Source organism: Hypomesus transpacificus, chromosome 26, assembly GCF_021917145.1.
Source record: "Hypomesus transpacificus isolate Combined female chromosome 26, fHypTra1, whole genome shotgun sequence".
NCBI lineage: Eukaryota > Metazoa > Chordata > Actinopteri > Osmeriformes > Osmeridae > Hypomesus > Hypomesus transpacificus.
The window spans coordinates 2,957,340-2,972,816 of NC_061085.1; the positions used below are offsets into that span (position 1 = coordinate 2,957,340).

Below are 15,477 nucleotides of genomic sequence, written 5' to 3' on the forward strand. Positions count from 1 at the left end.
TCACCCATTCTACTTTGAGTTCCCGCAGACTGAAGTCTCAGAGGGAATGCTCCGCTGTTCCTTGACTTTACACGTTGGACTAATCCTACTTGGCCTTACTTTTATTGAATACACTAGGTTTTGAAAACAAGAACAGGGATAACGATACATAAAAAGGTAACTTTAGAAGCTTATTTGAATGTACTTCAGAAATATATTGCAGTTGTTTTGCCTAAATGATTTGTGAATTAGACTTGTTGGGGATGAATTCACCTTTTACCTTTATTAAATGAACTGAAGTGTTTTGTTCAACGTTTGTTCAAATGTTTGATGTAATGTTTAAAGCTTCCATAGGAGGAAATGTACAATCATGAATTTGGTAATGTCATGAATAGAACATGCAGAAACATTGTATAGGCTAAGTTAGTATAGGCTCCACTTGGATGTACACTACACAAAAAATAACAAGAAGTAAACGCCTGCAGAGTTACTTTAGTGATATGAGTTAAAGTATAAATTCTATATAGCCTGAATACTTGTAGTTTAGCAAGCTACACTGGAATGAGATTTCGAAACAGCTGCATAATGGAAGCCATAAATAGGACTCCTCTTGCCATACCTAAATTGATACGATGAGATGGCAGTTCAAGTTCTACTTAGTACATAATTGCATGAATTAGGGTCACAATGTGTGTTACTAATGAACCCCAAGACAACACTTTCACAAATATAAATGTTTACCATAATAAAGGCGTTAAGATAAATCTTTAGAAGTTTTTCCATAGCATGCGGTCAAAACGATATGAGCAAAAGGTTCATAGGTTACGTATATGGTGCTCAAAAACTTTTCATTTCATCACATTTTCCTAAATCATTACAGAGAATGGCATTTGTATTCTAATGTGTGTGAATTTATCTTTTTTTTCTCCAAATTATCCATTGCTGCCTTTAGAGAGACATGATTATATGCATTTTGATCACTACAGTGATTATATCTATTTCTGTCTATTTAACCTCCAAGTTCAGCAAATAAAGCTTATCGAAAGCATCCCAACTGAGTGTAATGTGAGATTAGATCAGATCAAACTCTGAAAACTAGTGAAAAACTATTGATAAACATCAACCTGTTTTATCTCAGATTAAGATTGTACAATTTAGTTTTGCTCACTCATATTTCTGGAAGATTTGACCGTTTTATCAATAATCTTTGGAAACTCTGCCTTTAGCTTTGTCCAAGCACATATCACTCATCAGAAATAGCCATGATCACATGTCAGGGATATACAAGTGGGCTAAAATTAGAGTCCTTTGCTGTGTGCTCTGTTACAACAAACTGGGGAGTGGGGGAGGGGATCCCCAAAGTACCTGGCAAATACATCCTTCCACACCTTTAAGGTGCTGGATTAAACATCCAAAATGAAATGCCAGCTAAGTAAATTATGCATACAATGCATTTGTTCTTTCTTTGATAACGGTTTCATAAGGTTACTGGAAGCCCAACTTTTGTCTTGGTAAATCTTACTTCTCCTCCCTTTACAGTAAAATACCTAGCTATTTACTGTAAGTATGCATCTAAGACACTGCAAAAAAGGGTATTGCCATCTAGTGGTCACCCCTAATCTTAAAAACATTCACCTCTCTTAGGCTTTAACTTAAATTCTGACCAAAGTCAGTCAGAATTATAGAGCCATTCATTTGTAGCATTCAATACATCTCAAGTTGAAACTTTCAATTGAACATGAACACTGTTACAGTTTTATATATTTTTTTTACAGAAGCAACAATAAACACAGACACTTTCTGTATTTCACTCAGTCAAACAGAAGATAGGTCCTGCAAAGGTCCTGCAGTAAAGCCTTGGACTTGTGGTGCTCGCTCTACCTGGTGAGCCTCTTGGGGAGCCCCGCCACAAGGGACAGTAGTACTTGAGGCGCTAATTAAACCGCTTTTAATAGGGTTTTAGGCATTTAATCAGATTCCTCTCAAAATAGGATCTCTGAAGCCAGCATTGCTGCTCAATTGGCTAAGCGGATGAGGGATTTGTGTGTCTTATTGATACTGTGTGTATTATTGATATTGTGTCTGACTGCCTCCCCATGTATGTTGGTGCGAAGAGTTTGGTTGGACTATAGATACAACAGATCAGATAGGTACTTGGACTGGTACAATACAGTTGAAGCCAAGAGGCTTGCTCTAGCTCAGCAGTTAGGAGAAGCTTCCACATTACACTCCTGCCTTGTCCAGAGTGGGTTCTTTGGGTGTAAACTTGCAAATCGCAGCATTTGAATGGTTGGGAAGTTTGCACAGGGACTTGGAGGATGACAGAGTTGACATGTTATTTTGGTGGAAGATATCCTCTGTCAGTGTCAGGTTCTTGAAATAACAATACTAGTATAATTTTTTTAACAAATGAACTAAGATAATTACTAAGAATTACTCAAATTATTTTAGATATCAAGACGAATCATTATGATGTAAATGAAAAATGCTATATCATTTGTATTTAGGAAGTGTAGTTGTTTGAAAAACTGATTTTTATTCATTGTATTACTCTACAGCATAGAAAAACGACATTTTGCAGATGTCCTGCAAAAATATCTAGTTGTTTACAGTGTTGATTTTCTAATTGGCATGTACATGTATTTTTTGCAGGTAACATACTACTTGTCATTGTGGCACAAACATGACTGAGGTGGAAAATAACATGACACAAGACAACATGGTTGATGTTGCCTATGACATGAGTGATGATACACACAATATAAATGATGTAATACACAATGAAAACGACACAACACAAGGGGATAGTGATGAAGCTTACAAAGACAATGATGAGACGCACAGCGAAAATTATGAATCACAGGACAAGAATGAACAAGAAGACAGTGACCGACCACACAAAGACCAGGATTTAGCATTCTGCGAAAAAGAGAAATCAGACAGCAAGAACGATGAACGACATGATATGGACGATGTGACACATAAAGAAAATGATGAGGCACACAACAATGATAACATGGCTAATGGGGATCCCACTGTCAATGGTGTGCCTCATAACTCAAACGATGAGGCAACAGAGAACAATGATATGACGCAGAATACAAATGAAGGCTCACAGAACATCTCTGAAGTTCTACTGAAACAGGAGGTGAGCCATGATCATGGTAATCTCCACATGTATTTGGATGTTTACTTAAATAACATGCATCCCAAAGTACTTTCAGATCTTCACATTACCTTCACACAGGCTCAGTACGATATATCTCTTCAAGTCCTTATAATTATTTCATACCGTAATTATTCTATATTTCTAAAATCATTCAATATTTAATCTCCACACCAATGGCTGTCATTATTCTCTGTTTTTCCTTTAAACTCTTTCTCAAATGAGTTTTCTCCAGTTGTTTCCAGTTGATCTTCTAGTCTGTTTCATTCATGTCGTCTATGTGTTGTGCCACAGAAACTGCTTGGCTCCAAAAAGGCAGTGGCTCGTAGTTATGTGCCGAAGCTGAACAAGGGCGACGTGAAGAACAAGTTTGAGGCCATGCAGAAGGCCAGGGAGGAACGCAGCAGGAAGAGGAACCAGGATGAACACCAGAAGAGGAAGGAGCAGTACATCAAGGAGAGAGAGTATAACCGCAGGAAACAACAGGTCAAACCCCTTCCATTAACCGAGGCGGCAATGCATGGCATGAGGCATGGCTGTCCACAACGTTGCTGGTGTGTTTGAGAAAGTATTGTCCGCGCCACTACACTCTACAAACTACACACTACACCTAGTTCTACAGCACTATCCCACCACCAAGAAACAGAACCCTTTTTATTCAAGCTAAATCCATTTAACATAAATTGGTGCTTGTATTCATATATCGTTTGGTGCCTAATCACAAGCATAAATTTAAAAGGACCTCCTATCAGACAACAAACGCTGTCTGATAGAAGGGATTAACAGTGAAACAGAGAGAGAGCCCTCCCTCTGAGACAGAATGCAGACTCGCTGATCTCTACCTCTGTCACAACAGCATCCTCCAATCACAGGCATTGCTGCCGTCCACATGACCATGCTATTACCAGGGATTATGCCCCAGAGTACTTGCTAGGACCAGCATGGCTCTTGAGGTGGCAACTGTGCAAAGCAGATGATCCCAGATCAAGCATAACCTCACCACAATCTCCTGACTGATCTGCCTGCAGATAAAAGAACTGCTTGCCTCTAGTGATGAAGAGGAGGAGGTGAAGCCGGTCAAGGTAGAGAAATCCTACGTGCCCAAGATTACAGGTAGGATTGGTCGGTGCAGGGAAGGGGTAGTGGGGGATGGGGGGGAGTGCCACAGGTGGCCCCACAGTTGAGCCGAGGATACTAAACTCCCACAATTTGTGGTTGTTTCATGATGTCTTCTATGTACGGGTTCTTCAGGCAGTGTGAAGGGAAAGTTTGCCGAAATGGAGAAGCAAAGACAGGATGAGGAGAGGAAGAGAATGGAGGAAGAGAGGAAGAAGCGGGCGACGCAGGACACCATGGAGAAAGCCAAAATTCAGAAGGAGCTGGCCAAGAAGGCTGCAGAGGTATGTTCGCTTCGTGTATCTTTGTAGGGAAAAAGATTTGGAAAATGGGACAGTGTTGGGTAGCTCTGCTAAACCACTTTCTCTGTGGAGAGAATGGCTTCCATGTATCTGTAATCATTCAGGTAATCCTCAGCTGCCTGGCGGATCAGTTATTTTAAGAGCCATTTGAAAGCCAGTTGGTGTGGCCTGAACATAAAGCCAGCAATTGAGTGCTCCATCAATACAAACGCTATGGCAGTCTGGAGAGTAAAAGGAATTTATAACTTTTCAACCATGTCTATGAACCACAACAACACCAGTCATCACCCTTTAACAAAAAACAAACGGGTTTGTATTTCCAAAATGATTAAGTAATATGTGTAACTACATTGTGCATGTGTACACATATCCATTGCTCCATATAGGTAATTATGGGTAATTACATGCTACTTATTGCGCCTAATGTTCTTGCACCTAATTAATTTTATCCCATTAAGAGAGCAGAGGTGACTAAAATCAAGATCAAGATAAATCAAGAACATAGTTTTTGTTGTTGTTACATATTCAGTTTTTGACCCATATTTACTTTTCTTGAGAGAAACTTTAACTTTAACTAAAGTTATTGATTACAATTGATTGTAATTATCAAGACAAGGGTATGGGAGACACAAATCTGAAGTCTTCTGGCACAATTTAACTTGTACTCCATTGCTTTGAAATAATTGGAGCCATAATACTGAAATATTTGTAGGCATACATTGAGAGCTACCCTGCACCTAACAGTGTAAACAAAGGAAATTATGAGCGAGTGAGTTGGTAACGATTGTGCCAGCATGCTTGTTACTGACGCAGCCTGGGCCACAGACACTGCCAGGTGAAGACAGCATGTGACTGGCAACTGTTTCCCACACTAGTGACAGACTGAATTAGCCCCTATCCACCTCCCCCTCTTCTGCTCTGTGACCAAATTAGACTCTCCTATCTTGGGGCTGACACTCACTGACTGACCCACTGTAACTGTCAAAATATTCTCTTGTAGAGATTGTTTATCAGCCTGTTTGTGGATTGGTGTGTGTGTTTGTGTGCGGTTCTAGAAGTATATTATAAATGTTTCTATATATATATATATATTTTATATATTCTAAATATAGTAAGTAAAATCTTTATTTTTTTATCATAACCATCTGTCAGGAGGGAGATGACACCATACTGGTGCGGGTGGTGCCAGCCAAGCCCTCTCGACCTCCAGGCAGGATCAAAATGAACTTTGAGGATTTGGAAAAGAATCGTGAGGAGGAGCTAAAGAAGAGGACAGAAGAGGAGAAGAAAAAACGCTATGATGAGAACAGACGCTCCTTCAGAGATGCCAAACGGCACTCTGTCGTTGTTCAGGTTAGTTTAGGGAAGTCACTTAGGGATTTATCAGTGGAGGTGAAACTCTTTATCTCCTAATACAAATTCTAATTACATTTGATGGTCGTCTTGAATATAAATATGTTGTCCTCAAAAGCCTGATGATGAGGACAAGCTTCCAGAGAAGGAGCAGGTTACTCCTGGAAAGCTGAAATTGACCTTTGAGGATCAGGAGAAGGAAAGACAGGAACACATGAGGAGGAAGGCTGAGGAGGAGGCAAAACGGCGTTTAATTGAAGAAAAGAGAGCCTTTGAGGAGGCCAAGTTGGAAATGGTGATGTTTTCCTAACATAACTACTCCTTCAGGGAAGTACAAATACTAAATTGTTCAAGATGGCAGCAAAAATAACAATTCAAAAACACTTTCAGGGAGAAGAAGTGGAAGACTCCCAGGGTGCTCAGGAGGAGAAGGAGGATTTCCGACCAGGAAAACTTAGGCTGAGTTTTGAGGAACTGGAGAGACAAAGGATAGAGGAGGAGCGCAAGAAAGCAGAAGAGGAAGCCAAGAGACGCATGAAGGAGGAGAGGAAAGCTTTTGCAGAGGCCAGGAAGAGCATGGTGAGTTTGAGCCTCCACACTGACAGAAAACAATTTCAAGGGAGTCTCGTGTGATTTGATTATTTGAACCGTCTTTGTGTCCCTTTCCCCAGATGTTGGATGATGATGATGAGGTGTTGCTAGCCATGCTGAACCTGGAGAGCAGTAAGCCAGGGAAGCTATGTGTCAGCTTTGAGGAGATGGAGCGCCATAGAAGGGTGGAGGAACAAAAGAAGGCAGAGGAGGAGGCCAAGTGGAGGCTGGAGGAGGAGAAGAGACTCTTCGCAGAAGCTCGCAAGAGCATGGTGGGATTGTATGGCACACACTTTCTGCACGTGTCTGAAGCCGCAATGACAAATAAGGGGGCTGTTTCAAAGATCGGATTTGCTGTGGTTGCCAGTGATCACTTTGAATCAATGATTTTTAAAGGGGCCAATGCTGTGCCTTTTGAAATGCACTCTGCTTGATATCATCTGAGCAAATATACATTTCAACTGACCTAAAACTAACCCTAATGTTAACATCAAAGGGTGCATTTGATTTATATTCAATCCTATTCTAATTGGACTCTAATATGAGATTAATGAATCACACATTTTGAATAGCCATATGTATGCTCAAATGATATTTTCTGCGATGTCTTCTACATTTTTGTTCAAGAGCCCGGGTGTGGATGAAGGAAAATACAAAGCTACATATAGACATGGAGATGTAAGATATTTTCAGTTTAAAATCACTATTGCATTTTAACAAAATAATTACAACGTTAAGGACCATTTGATTCATGAGTTTAATGTGATGGGTCATATAAATCTGTCTGGACATTCATTCTGCACATTATACTGCTGTTTCAGTTTGAAGGATCAGGGTTTCCCGCAGCACTTTCCAGTTAAGGCGGCCGCCTAAGCAACACACGCCTGCCGCCTTAATTACGTAGTCGTCGTCAAAAAAAAGAAAATTATTAATGCCGTGTTACTCTGTCCTGCTCCCTTTCATTCCAAACCGTCCCTTCTCTGCAGAATGCATTAGTCTATCATACAAACGACCCCCCCCCCCCCCCAGGACACATTAGGCTAGACTCTACAACCCCCCTCCCCCGGTCTGACGGCAAACCCTACCACCTTAACTAACACATTTTCTGCGGGAAACCCTGAGGATGTTCCCCAAACTGTATTCTGATGGTATTGTATTGTCACCCAAGGAAAAGCCACTACTTTATATTTACTTTATACTTGGATTTTGTGTGCTGCTGCCTTATGACAAAACTTTCAGGTGTAAGAATTGGATTTATTGAATCGTGGGGCACCAGGAGGACTCATGAGTGACTCAACCCTTTGTCTGTGTGTATTGACAGGGACAAGATGTGGAGGACGTCATGGTCAGGAGTGAGTCACAGGAAGCGCTGCATCCAGGGAGACTGGAGATCAACTTCGAGGAGTTGCTGAAGCTGAAACAGGAAGCTGAGAGGAGAAGCAAGGAGGAGGAGCGTAAAAAGAAAATGGAGCAGGAGAAACTGGAGTTTAAGCAGCTTAGACAAGAGATGGGAGAGGTATGCTTTAAATGTTTAAGATATACAACTCTCAACATCTGTTTTCAAGGACAACAGCAGGGGTCTCTATAAAGCACAAGTTAACAATTTCTTTTTTGAACTAAACTGCATAATCATGGAAAACTTGTACTTGTAACTGAGTTACTTGTACTCGCTGTAAATTGTATTTTTGTTGCCTGCTTTCCTACAGGAACACTATTGCACTTTTGAGGTTCATGTTGTTTAATTTGTAATTTGTTTAACTACTTGCTCTTATGTTTCTTCCCATTGGCACTTGGTTGCTTATCACAATGTATGCTCATGTTTTGGCTTCCCGCAATGTTTTTTGGGGCTATCTCGTTGTTTATGATCATTGACCTATGCACTTTTAGGAAAGCTCTCTCTTGGAAGTCGCTTTATATAAAAGCGTCTGCTAAATGAATAAATGTAAATGTAACATGTTTTTGTAACATGTTTTCTCTGTGAAGGATGAGGTCAACGAGAGCTCGGATACTGTGAGTAAAGAATATGAGGAGCTGAGCAAGCTCAAGAGGACCGGTTCCATCCAGGCCAAGAACCTGAAGTCCAAGTTTGAGAAGATCAAGCAGTTGACTGATGAGGATATACAGAAAAAGATTGAGGAAGAGAGAGCACGGAGGAAGGCAATTGATGAGGAAATCAAAGAGAGAGAGGCGGAACGATTCCAGGAGGAGGTATGAGTATCCTTGCATTAGGAAAACCTTTGTAAAAATGTAATCGTTTTCGACAGGTTACCACAGAGCATTACTTTAGTGTAACATAATTAGGCTCTGTTTTTCTCAGGAGGGTGACGAAGGAAAAGTGGATGGCGGAAAGACAGATGACTCTCCATTCAAACAGAAGGTGGACATGCGTGCCCGATTTGAACAAATGGCTAAAGCCAGAGAAGAAGAGGAGAAGAGAAGAGTAGAGGAACAAAAGCTCCAGAGGATGCAATTTGAGCAGCAAGAGATTGATGCCGCCCTCCAAAAAGTAAATCCAGATCAACCTCAACCTTTTCACTGTAAAAACAGTGGACAAACTCAAGCATGACATTCTGGAACTAGCCAACAGTAGTAATGTTTCTCATGCACCAATTTTGGTTTGTGATACCTTGTGTCATGTTTCGGCAGAAAAAAGACGATGAAGAGGAGGAGGAGGGGAGCATCATCAATGGCTCTGCCGCCTTTGAGGACGAGGAAGACCATGCCAGGTCAGGGGCACCATGGTTCAAAAAGCCACTGAAGAACCAATCAGTGGTGGATGCGGAGCCAGTTAGGTTTACCGTGAAAATCACTGGGGAGCCAAAGCCGGAAGTGACCTGGTGGTTTGAGGGAGAGATGCTCCAGGACTGTGAGGACTACCAGTACATAGAGAGAGGAGAGACATACTGTCTCTACCTGCCAGAGACCTTCCCAGAGGATGAGGGAGAGTACATGTGCAAAGCAGTCAACAGCAGGGGCACTGCTGCCAGCACCTGTATCCTAACGATAGAAAGTAAGACTACCTTAGTGTGACTGCATGCCTGCATGACACCTACTGGTTTTCTGGATATTCCATGACTAGTGCACCATTTGCTCGTTTCCTCATTGGCTTGGATAACCGCTCTTCTGTTTCTCTCTTCCAGCTGAGGACTACTGATGCACTCCTCTTTATGGAAGTTTCCCTGCTGTCTCCCATTCTTTTTAAAAGTCATCTCTGATGGTAGGGCCAAACAGCAGAGGGAGTAAATTAGCAGTATGCTTGCCATTCCTTCAAGGGAGAAATAAACAACACGAAAAATATAAGATGTTGTTGTTTACGTATTGCTTATCAGTAAAGCTGCACTCCCCGTTAGAATAGTAGGAAATCTGTGCCAAAGCAAACGTTTTTCCCATTATTGATTAAAGTAATAGCGCATAGGTCATAGGGATTATAGCATCTTGGAAAAATTCCTCTCACAAGTGTGTCCAGCCTATGGAAATTCCTGTGTTTGTAGACCTTACACTGTAAACACATTTGAAAATTGATTATTCAAAAAAATATTGAGAACCATTATTGACCATTATTTCTGACAATTTATACTGTTTAATTTAGATCATATAAAATGTTTGGTTGTAATGAACACTTGGATTTGTACTCATAATTCATAAAAGAGTTTTCGTGTTAAATGAACTTTGACACTGTTGTTTTAAGGTTTTAAATAGTGACAGTTTAAGTGGTAGAGTAGCTTAACTATTTGTGATATGTTGTTATTTAAAGTTTAATAAAAAGTGCTGAATACCACTTTGTCACAAAATTATTTGTCTCAATATTTTCTCTATTTTGCTTTTATTAGAAAAGGAAATGTATGAAAATGTTGATTTAGTCCTGTTCAATTAGCCTATATACTACAGTGCTTGGTATATTTATACTGTATTACAGTATAACTCATGAAATGTAACATAACCAGGGTTCTAAATTAACACCCGCCAACCCGCCAAATGCGGGTTAAAATTCATTTTGGCGGGTGTTAATAAAAACTCACTAGCCAGTTTGGCCGGTCATGAGGCATCACATGAATGATACATAAGGCTCTGTTCTCGACATTTATCCCCTGGCAGTACTTCCTACGTTTCCCATGAACACTGTGCCGTAATGCCACGTGACAACGTTTTATTGGCTGCGCGCAGTCTGGAGTTTGGGTTTGAAACCAACGCGAGAAACCATGGAAACGAACGGAGCGTCCACCAGAAAACATAGGAGTTAATAAGAGCTAGTGCTAACTAGAGTAGTAGAGGAAAGTAAATAAGTTAAATAAATGCGGCGGTGGTTAGAACAAACTTCTGGGGGCGAGAAGAGGAAAGAGGCAGGGGATGAGGATATTGAAAGCACTAGCTCTAGAGAAACGAAGAAAAGACAATTTAATGCCAAATGGCTGACGGGTCGGGAATGGCTTGTGTTTGACAATGAACATTTTGTCATGTTTTGTAAGGATTGCCGCATGTACGCTAAAGAAAAAAAACAAATCGAACAATTTCGTGGTGGGAACAAATAATTTTAAAGTTGAGGCAGTAAAGGACCATGAGAGTGCCCGAAGTCATCAGGAGAGCCTAAGGATTAAAACTGCCAAGACAGGTCGTGTTGAAGAGAGCCTTGCTGGGAAAAGCCTCGCTTTATTGAAGACTTCTGAGTTGGAGAAGATGCAGCTACTTTTTCGAAATGCCCACGCCATCGGAAAAAAGGGCAGGCCTTTCACAGACTTCGCATGGATGTGTGAGTAAGTGAATTAACGTTAGTACTTCCACAGACCCAGATGAAACTTTACGTTTGGGGGTAAAAAAAAAGATCTCACTGAAATGTACTGTGTTGTATGCGCGTGGAATTTACACGAAAATTAATTTCAGAGTGGACAGGAAGAAAGGCTTGAAGATAGGAGAGACATATACAAATGACTACCAGGCAAAAGAGTTCATACACTACATAGCAGAGGATGAGAGAAGAAAGATGAGGGCAAGACTATCAGATGGCAAGTTCATTTCGGTCATGTCAGATGGATCCCTGGACAGTGCAGTGATGGAAGAAGAAATGGTCTACGTCAGGAGTGCCAGTGAGGGGAAGGTCAAAGTTGATTTTGTCGGGGTAAAAGCTGTCTCAAAGCCAGATGCTACAAATATAGCTGAAGCAGTATGCTGTATAATGGAAAGTGGAGTCAGCACTGATTGGAAGAACAAGCTAGTGGCGATCACCACAGATGGAGCATCTGTAATGACAGGTGTAAACAATGGTGTGGTTACAAAACTGCGTGCTGACAGACCAAATGTGCTTGGGATCCACTGCATGGCCCACAAGCTAGAGCTTGCCTTTTCAGACGGAATAAGGAAAAATTTGATGGTCAGGAAAGTTGAGGACCTGTTGAGTGGACTCTACACCTTATATCATAAGAGTGGAGTAAACAGGGCCAGCCTAAAGCAACACTGCAGTGAGCTCCACATGAAGGCGTTAATGCCAACCAGAGTAGGTGGAACCCGGTGGCTACCACATCTCTTCAAAGCACTTGACAATTTTCTCAGGGGATATGCTGGCATTGTACGCCACTTAGAGGAGAAGGTATGTTAATTTATAGCCTACTAAAACCAGCAGGGTAGATGGATTATTTAATGTTTGCTTTCTTTTTCTCTTCATCAGTTTTAAATGCTGTCTGATATAATTCAGTTGTTTTGTTTGTAGTCCCAGGAGGCAATGAACATCAATGCTGTTCTGAGGGCAAAAGCCAAGGGGTTCCTCAAAATAGGCAAGGATGGTGGAGTTCTCAGATTTTGCTGCCTTCTCCATGACACCATCTATCAACTGAGCAGCCTCTCCAAGTCACTGCAGAGGTCAGTGTCAACCCTGGCTGAAGCTCAGAGCTGCCTTTCCTCCACTCAGGCTGTCATAGAAAAGTACAAGTCAAGGTATGTATGATATGTCCTACAATTTAAGATTTGATTTTAGATTGTGTTGGTGTGTTTTCACCTCAGTATAAACAAAAAGACGCCCATCCATCTATTTCTGCACAACTGTAGACCTGGGCCTAAGCTGAGAGCAGTGCTGGACACAGACACCTATGAGGGAGTCCTCCTGAACCCTACTGATGCTGACCAACATGACAAGGCAAAGAATGAGCTAATCGATTCTCTGTGCCGGTGCATCACTGCTAGATTTAGTGATGTGAACAGTGGTGTCCTGCAGGCTATGCGGCTGACCAGTTTCCAGTGCTGGCCAGAGGCAGACACAAGTTCAGGTTGGCAATTTAAATGTAATGAACAAATCTTTATGCATTTTATGTTTTAAGACAACTGCTTAACCTTTTAGTGTTTTCCCTTTTTTCAGAATTTGGTGATGAAGAGGTAAACAAACTCATTAGTCACTTCCAACCTATTTTACTGTATGCTGGAGTGGATGTGGAGTTGATCCCTGATCAATGGACAATTCTCAAGACTGAACTGTACACAGCAGGATTCAGCCAAGGTACTTGGAGAATGAAGTCTGAAAAAAAAAAATCTCATACTGATATAGCTTATCAACAGCATTTTGTTTATCAAGAATCAGAGTAAATGTCATTTGTTAAAGGAACAATCCAAATTTGATTCCATCTTTTAATAACTTAAGACGCATTTGAAAATGTATAATGGTTTGCCAGTGCATAATGCATATTGTCTGTCTCACCCTGCTACAGGAACCTTTGAGAAGACCTGGCCTACTGTAAACAGAATGCTGCGCCATCGGTGTCCGGATGTCCTTGATCTTTTTGATGCTCTCCTTACCATCCCTGCAACTACAGCTGACTGTGAAAGAGGGTTCAGTGTAATGAAGCAGGTAAAGAGTGACTGGCGCTCACGCTTAAAAGGTGAGACCCTCTCTGACCTCCTTAAAACCCAGTTGTGCTCACCTGACATCAAAGACTTTGATCCAACCAAAGCCATTGACATCTGGCATGCTGACAGTTTGCGCTCACGCAGGCCTGACTTTCTGCGTAAACATGAAACAAAAGTAACAGAGTGGCTCAGGTTCTGATAGCACCTCTGAAGAAGAAGAGCTCTGAAGATTCAAATGATAGATAGATCCCCAATGTTTGCACTTTCTGTGTATATTTAGTTGTATAACACTTTTGATGCTTTTCCTTCTTTTTGTTTGTTTGTTTTTACCTGCTAGTGACTACCCATTTCAGTACAAGCTCAAAATAACATTGAACCATCCACACAGGAAATGCAGGATTGTTGCATCCTGCATGTTGTATGATGACATTAACGTGATCACTTTCAGGAGATTGATTCCATGGATCATCAGTGGTAAACAGGACACGTCATAGAAATGATTGTTGTGATGGAATGTCAGCAGAAACGGTTGAGACGTTTGTTGAGACAAGCTAATGATTGTTGCCTAACTGGCATATTGTTGTTATTAGCCATTTACAATAAATCGTGTCCTTACTTAGTCACGTGTTGGTGATTTCACATACCCTTGCATCATACTTCTGTGCTTCATTTTACTTCATTTTCTGTGTTTTTCATGCCAACAATGTTAATAAAATGATCAAATGCATTCAGTGAAACTCATAATTGTTCTTATTTTCACCGGAAAGAATTTGGCTAGTGGAAATTCTGTTTGGCTGGTAACTTTAGAAAGTTACCAGCCAAATTGGCTGGTGATCAAAAAAGTTAATTTAGAACCCTGAACATAACGTGCATATATGTGCCATTCTACAGCAGTGGCGGAACTAGAGTTTTATACATGGGGTGGCCAAGGGGTGGCCAAGGCTACTTCAGGGGGTCCATAGTCCAGAGTCTTGGGTCACTGTTTTGATTAAAATTTACAGTATAATCTGGGTCTATAAGTGCTGGAACATACAAAATATTTTTAGGAAAAAAAGCTCAAGCACCAGGGACTTATAGTAGCATTTCTGTGTTACAGAAATAATACAGTACATAGTTTATTTACAAAACAAAGTGATTTTACAAACCCCCAAAAAACACTGCAATTTGACTTGACAGGTAGCAGAAATCAAGACGAAATGGACTTGAAAAATATAAATAACTTGGTGCCCAACCACATTACAAATTTACAGTATAATATTTATGTTCATATATATTATGTTAAGTAATAGCAAAGAAAAGTTTTGGAATTGGGCTAAACAATACTAAATTAAATCTGTGGACCTCCTGGGCCAAAAATGCCAGGGCCAATTTTTTGTCCCAGTTCAGCCCTGGTTGTGGAGAAATAAAGATGTCCAGAAATAAAGCCAAGTCACTCATTTAGTGGCAGAATCCATTGTTATGTCTACAACATTATTTAAGATATAGGCTAGTATAAGTTTAGCTAACTTGCAAATCCTGAGGATGGACTACAGCAGACCTTTCTATGTGAGAACGGATTTTCCGTAGGGTTAGGGAACGCATTTGTGAAATCAGTGAGGGCTGTTCGAATACAGTTGCGATGTCAAGAAGAGCAGTGGTAAAATACAAGTTATGAAAAGAGACAGCGTCATTGTCTTTTTGTCCACAGGATCATATACAATTAGATCTAAACCGAACTTACAAAGAGCTCGGTTACACCACCAAAGTTGAATTAGTAATGTTGTTAGCGATGCTAGCGTTATTTTGCTAGAGCTAGCTAGCCTATAACTTTTCAATGGGTCTTGCAGCTGTTTGATTAACTGAAATTATTATGAAATGTTATGTTCCACTAGCCATTTGCCTACTTAAGCAAGTCACTGTATTTCCAAGCCCTGATAGTGTAACTGAGATAGCCTTAATAATTCCTCTTTCAAGTAATAAGCCCCCGTTTAAGTGTTGAGCATTAAATTAGCTGCACAGTCTGTAAAAATCTTGAGACAAGCCACTTTTTTGTTCTAAAACCGGATTATAAAAAAATGTAAAATCGGTGTACAAGCCTACCGACTTTATCAGTTTGTCTGTTATTGGAGTCGAGGTTCCAACATTAATTTACACAGCTAGGCT

At 40.6% G+C, this 15,477-nt stretch overlaps 2 protein-coding genes across 5 annotated transcripts; both read left to right on the top strand.

Annotated features, from left to right (window-relative positions):
• On the top strand, positions 1–10,285 carry nexn (nexilin (F actin binding protein)). 3 transcript variants are annotated; one of them, XM_047049864.1, is made up of 15 exons: positions 1–156; positions 2,632–3,127; positions 3,440–3,631; positions 4,174–4,258; positions 4,397–4,545; positions 5,716–5,916; positions 6,035–6,211; positions 6,307–6,495; positions 6,588–6,779; positions 7,135–7,185; positions 7,829–8,023; positions 8,491–8,715; positions 8,825–9,013; positions 9,154–9,517; positions 9,648–10,285. In XM_047049864.1, exons 2-15 carry the CDS (start codon positions 2,663–2,665, stop codon positions 9,659–9,661), a joined length of 2,688 nt encoding a protein of 895 aa, XP_046905820.1. In that variant the 5' UTR covers positions 1–156; positions 2,632–2,662; the 3' UTR covers positions 9,662–10,285. The 3 variants fall into 3 exon arrangements, with proteins under 3 accessions (XP_046905820.1, XP_046905819.1, XP_046905821.1); XM_047049863.1 differs by having other exon boundaries at positions 9,154–9,707; XM_047049865.1 differs by lacking the exon at positions 7,135–7,185 and having other exon boundaries at positions 9,154–9,707.
• Positions 10,286–10,600: 315 nt separating this feature from the next.
• LOC124487410 (zinc finger protein 862-like) lies at positions 10,601–13,975 on the top strand. 2 transcript variants are annotated; one of them, XM_047049728.1, is made up of 5 exons: positions 10,601–11,258; positions 12,209–12,432; positions 12,544–12,761; positions 12,851–12,988; positions 13,197–13,975. In XM_047049728.1, exons 2-5 carry the CDS (start codon positions 12,221–12,223, stop codon positions 13,532–13,534), a joined length of 906 nt encoding a protein of 301 aa, XP_046905684.1. In that variant the 5' UTR covers positions 10,601–11,258; positions 12,209–12,220; the 3' UTR covers positions 13,535–13,975. The 2 variants fall into 2 exon arrangements, with proteins under 2 accessions (XP_046905684.1, XP_046905683.1); XM_047049727.1 differs by having other exon boundaries at positions 10,601–11,254.
• The last annotated feature ends 1,502 nt before the right edge of the window (positions 13,976–15,477 follow it).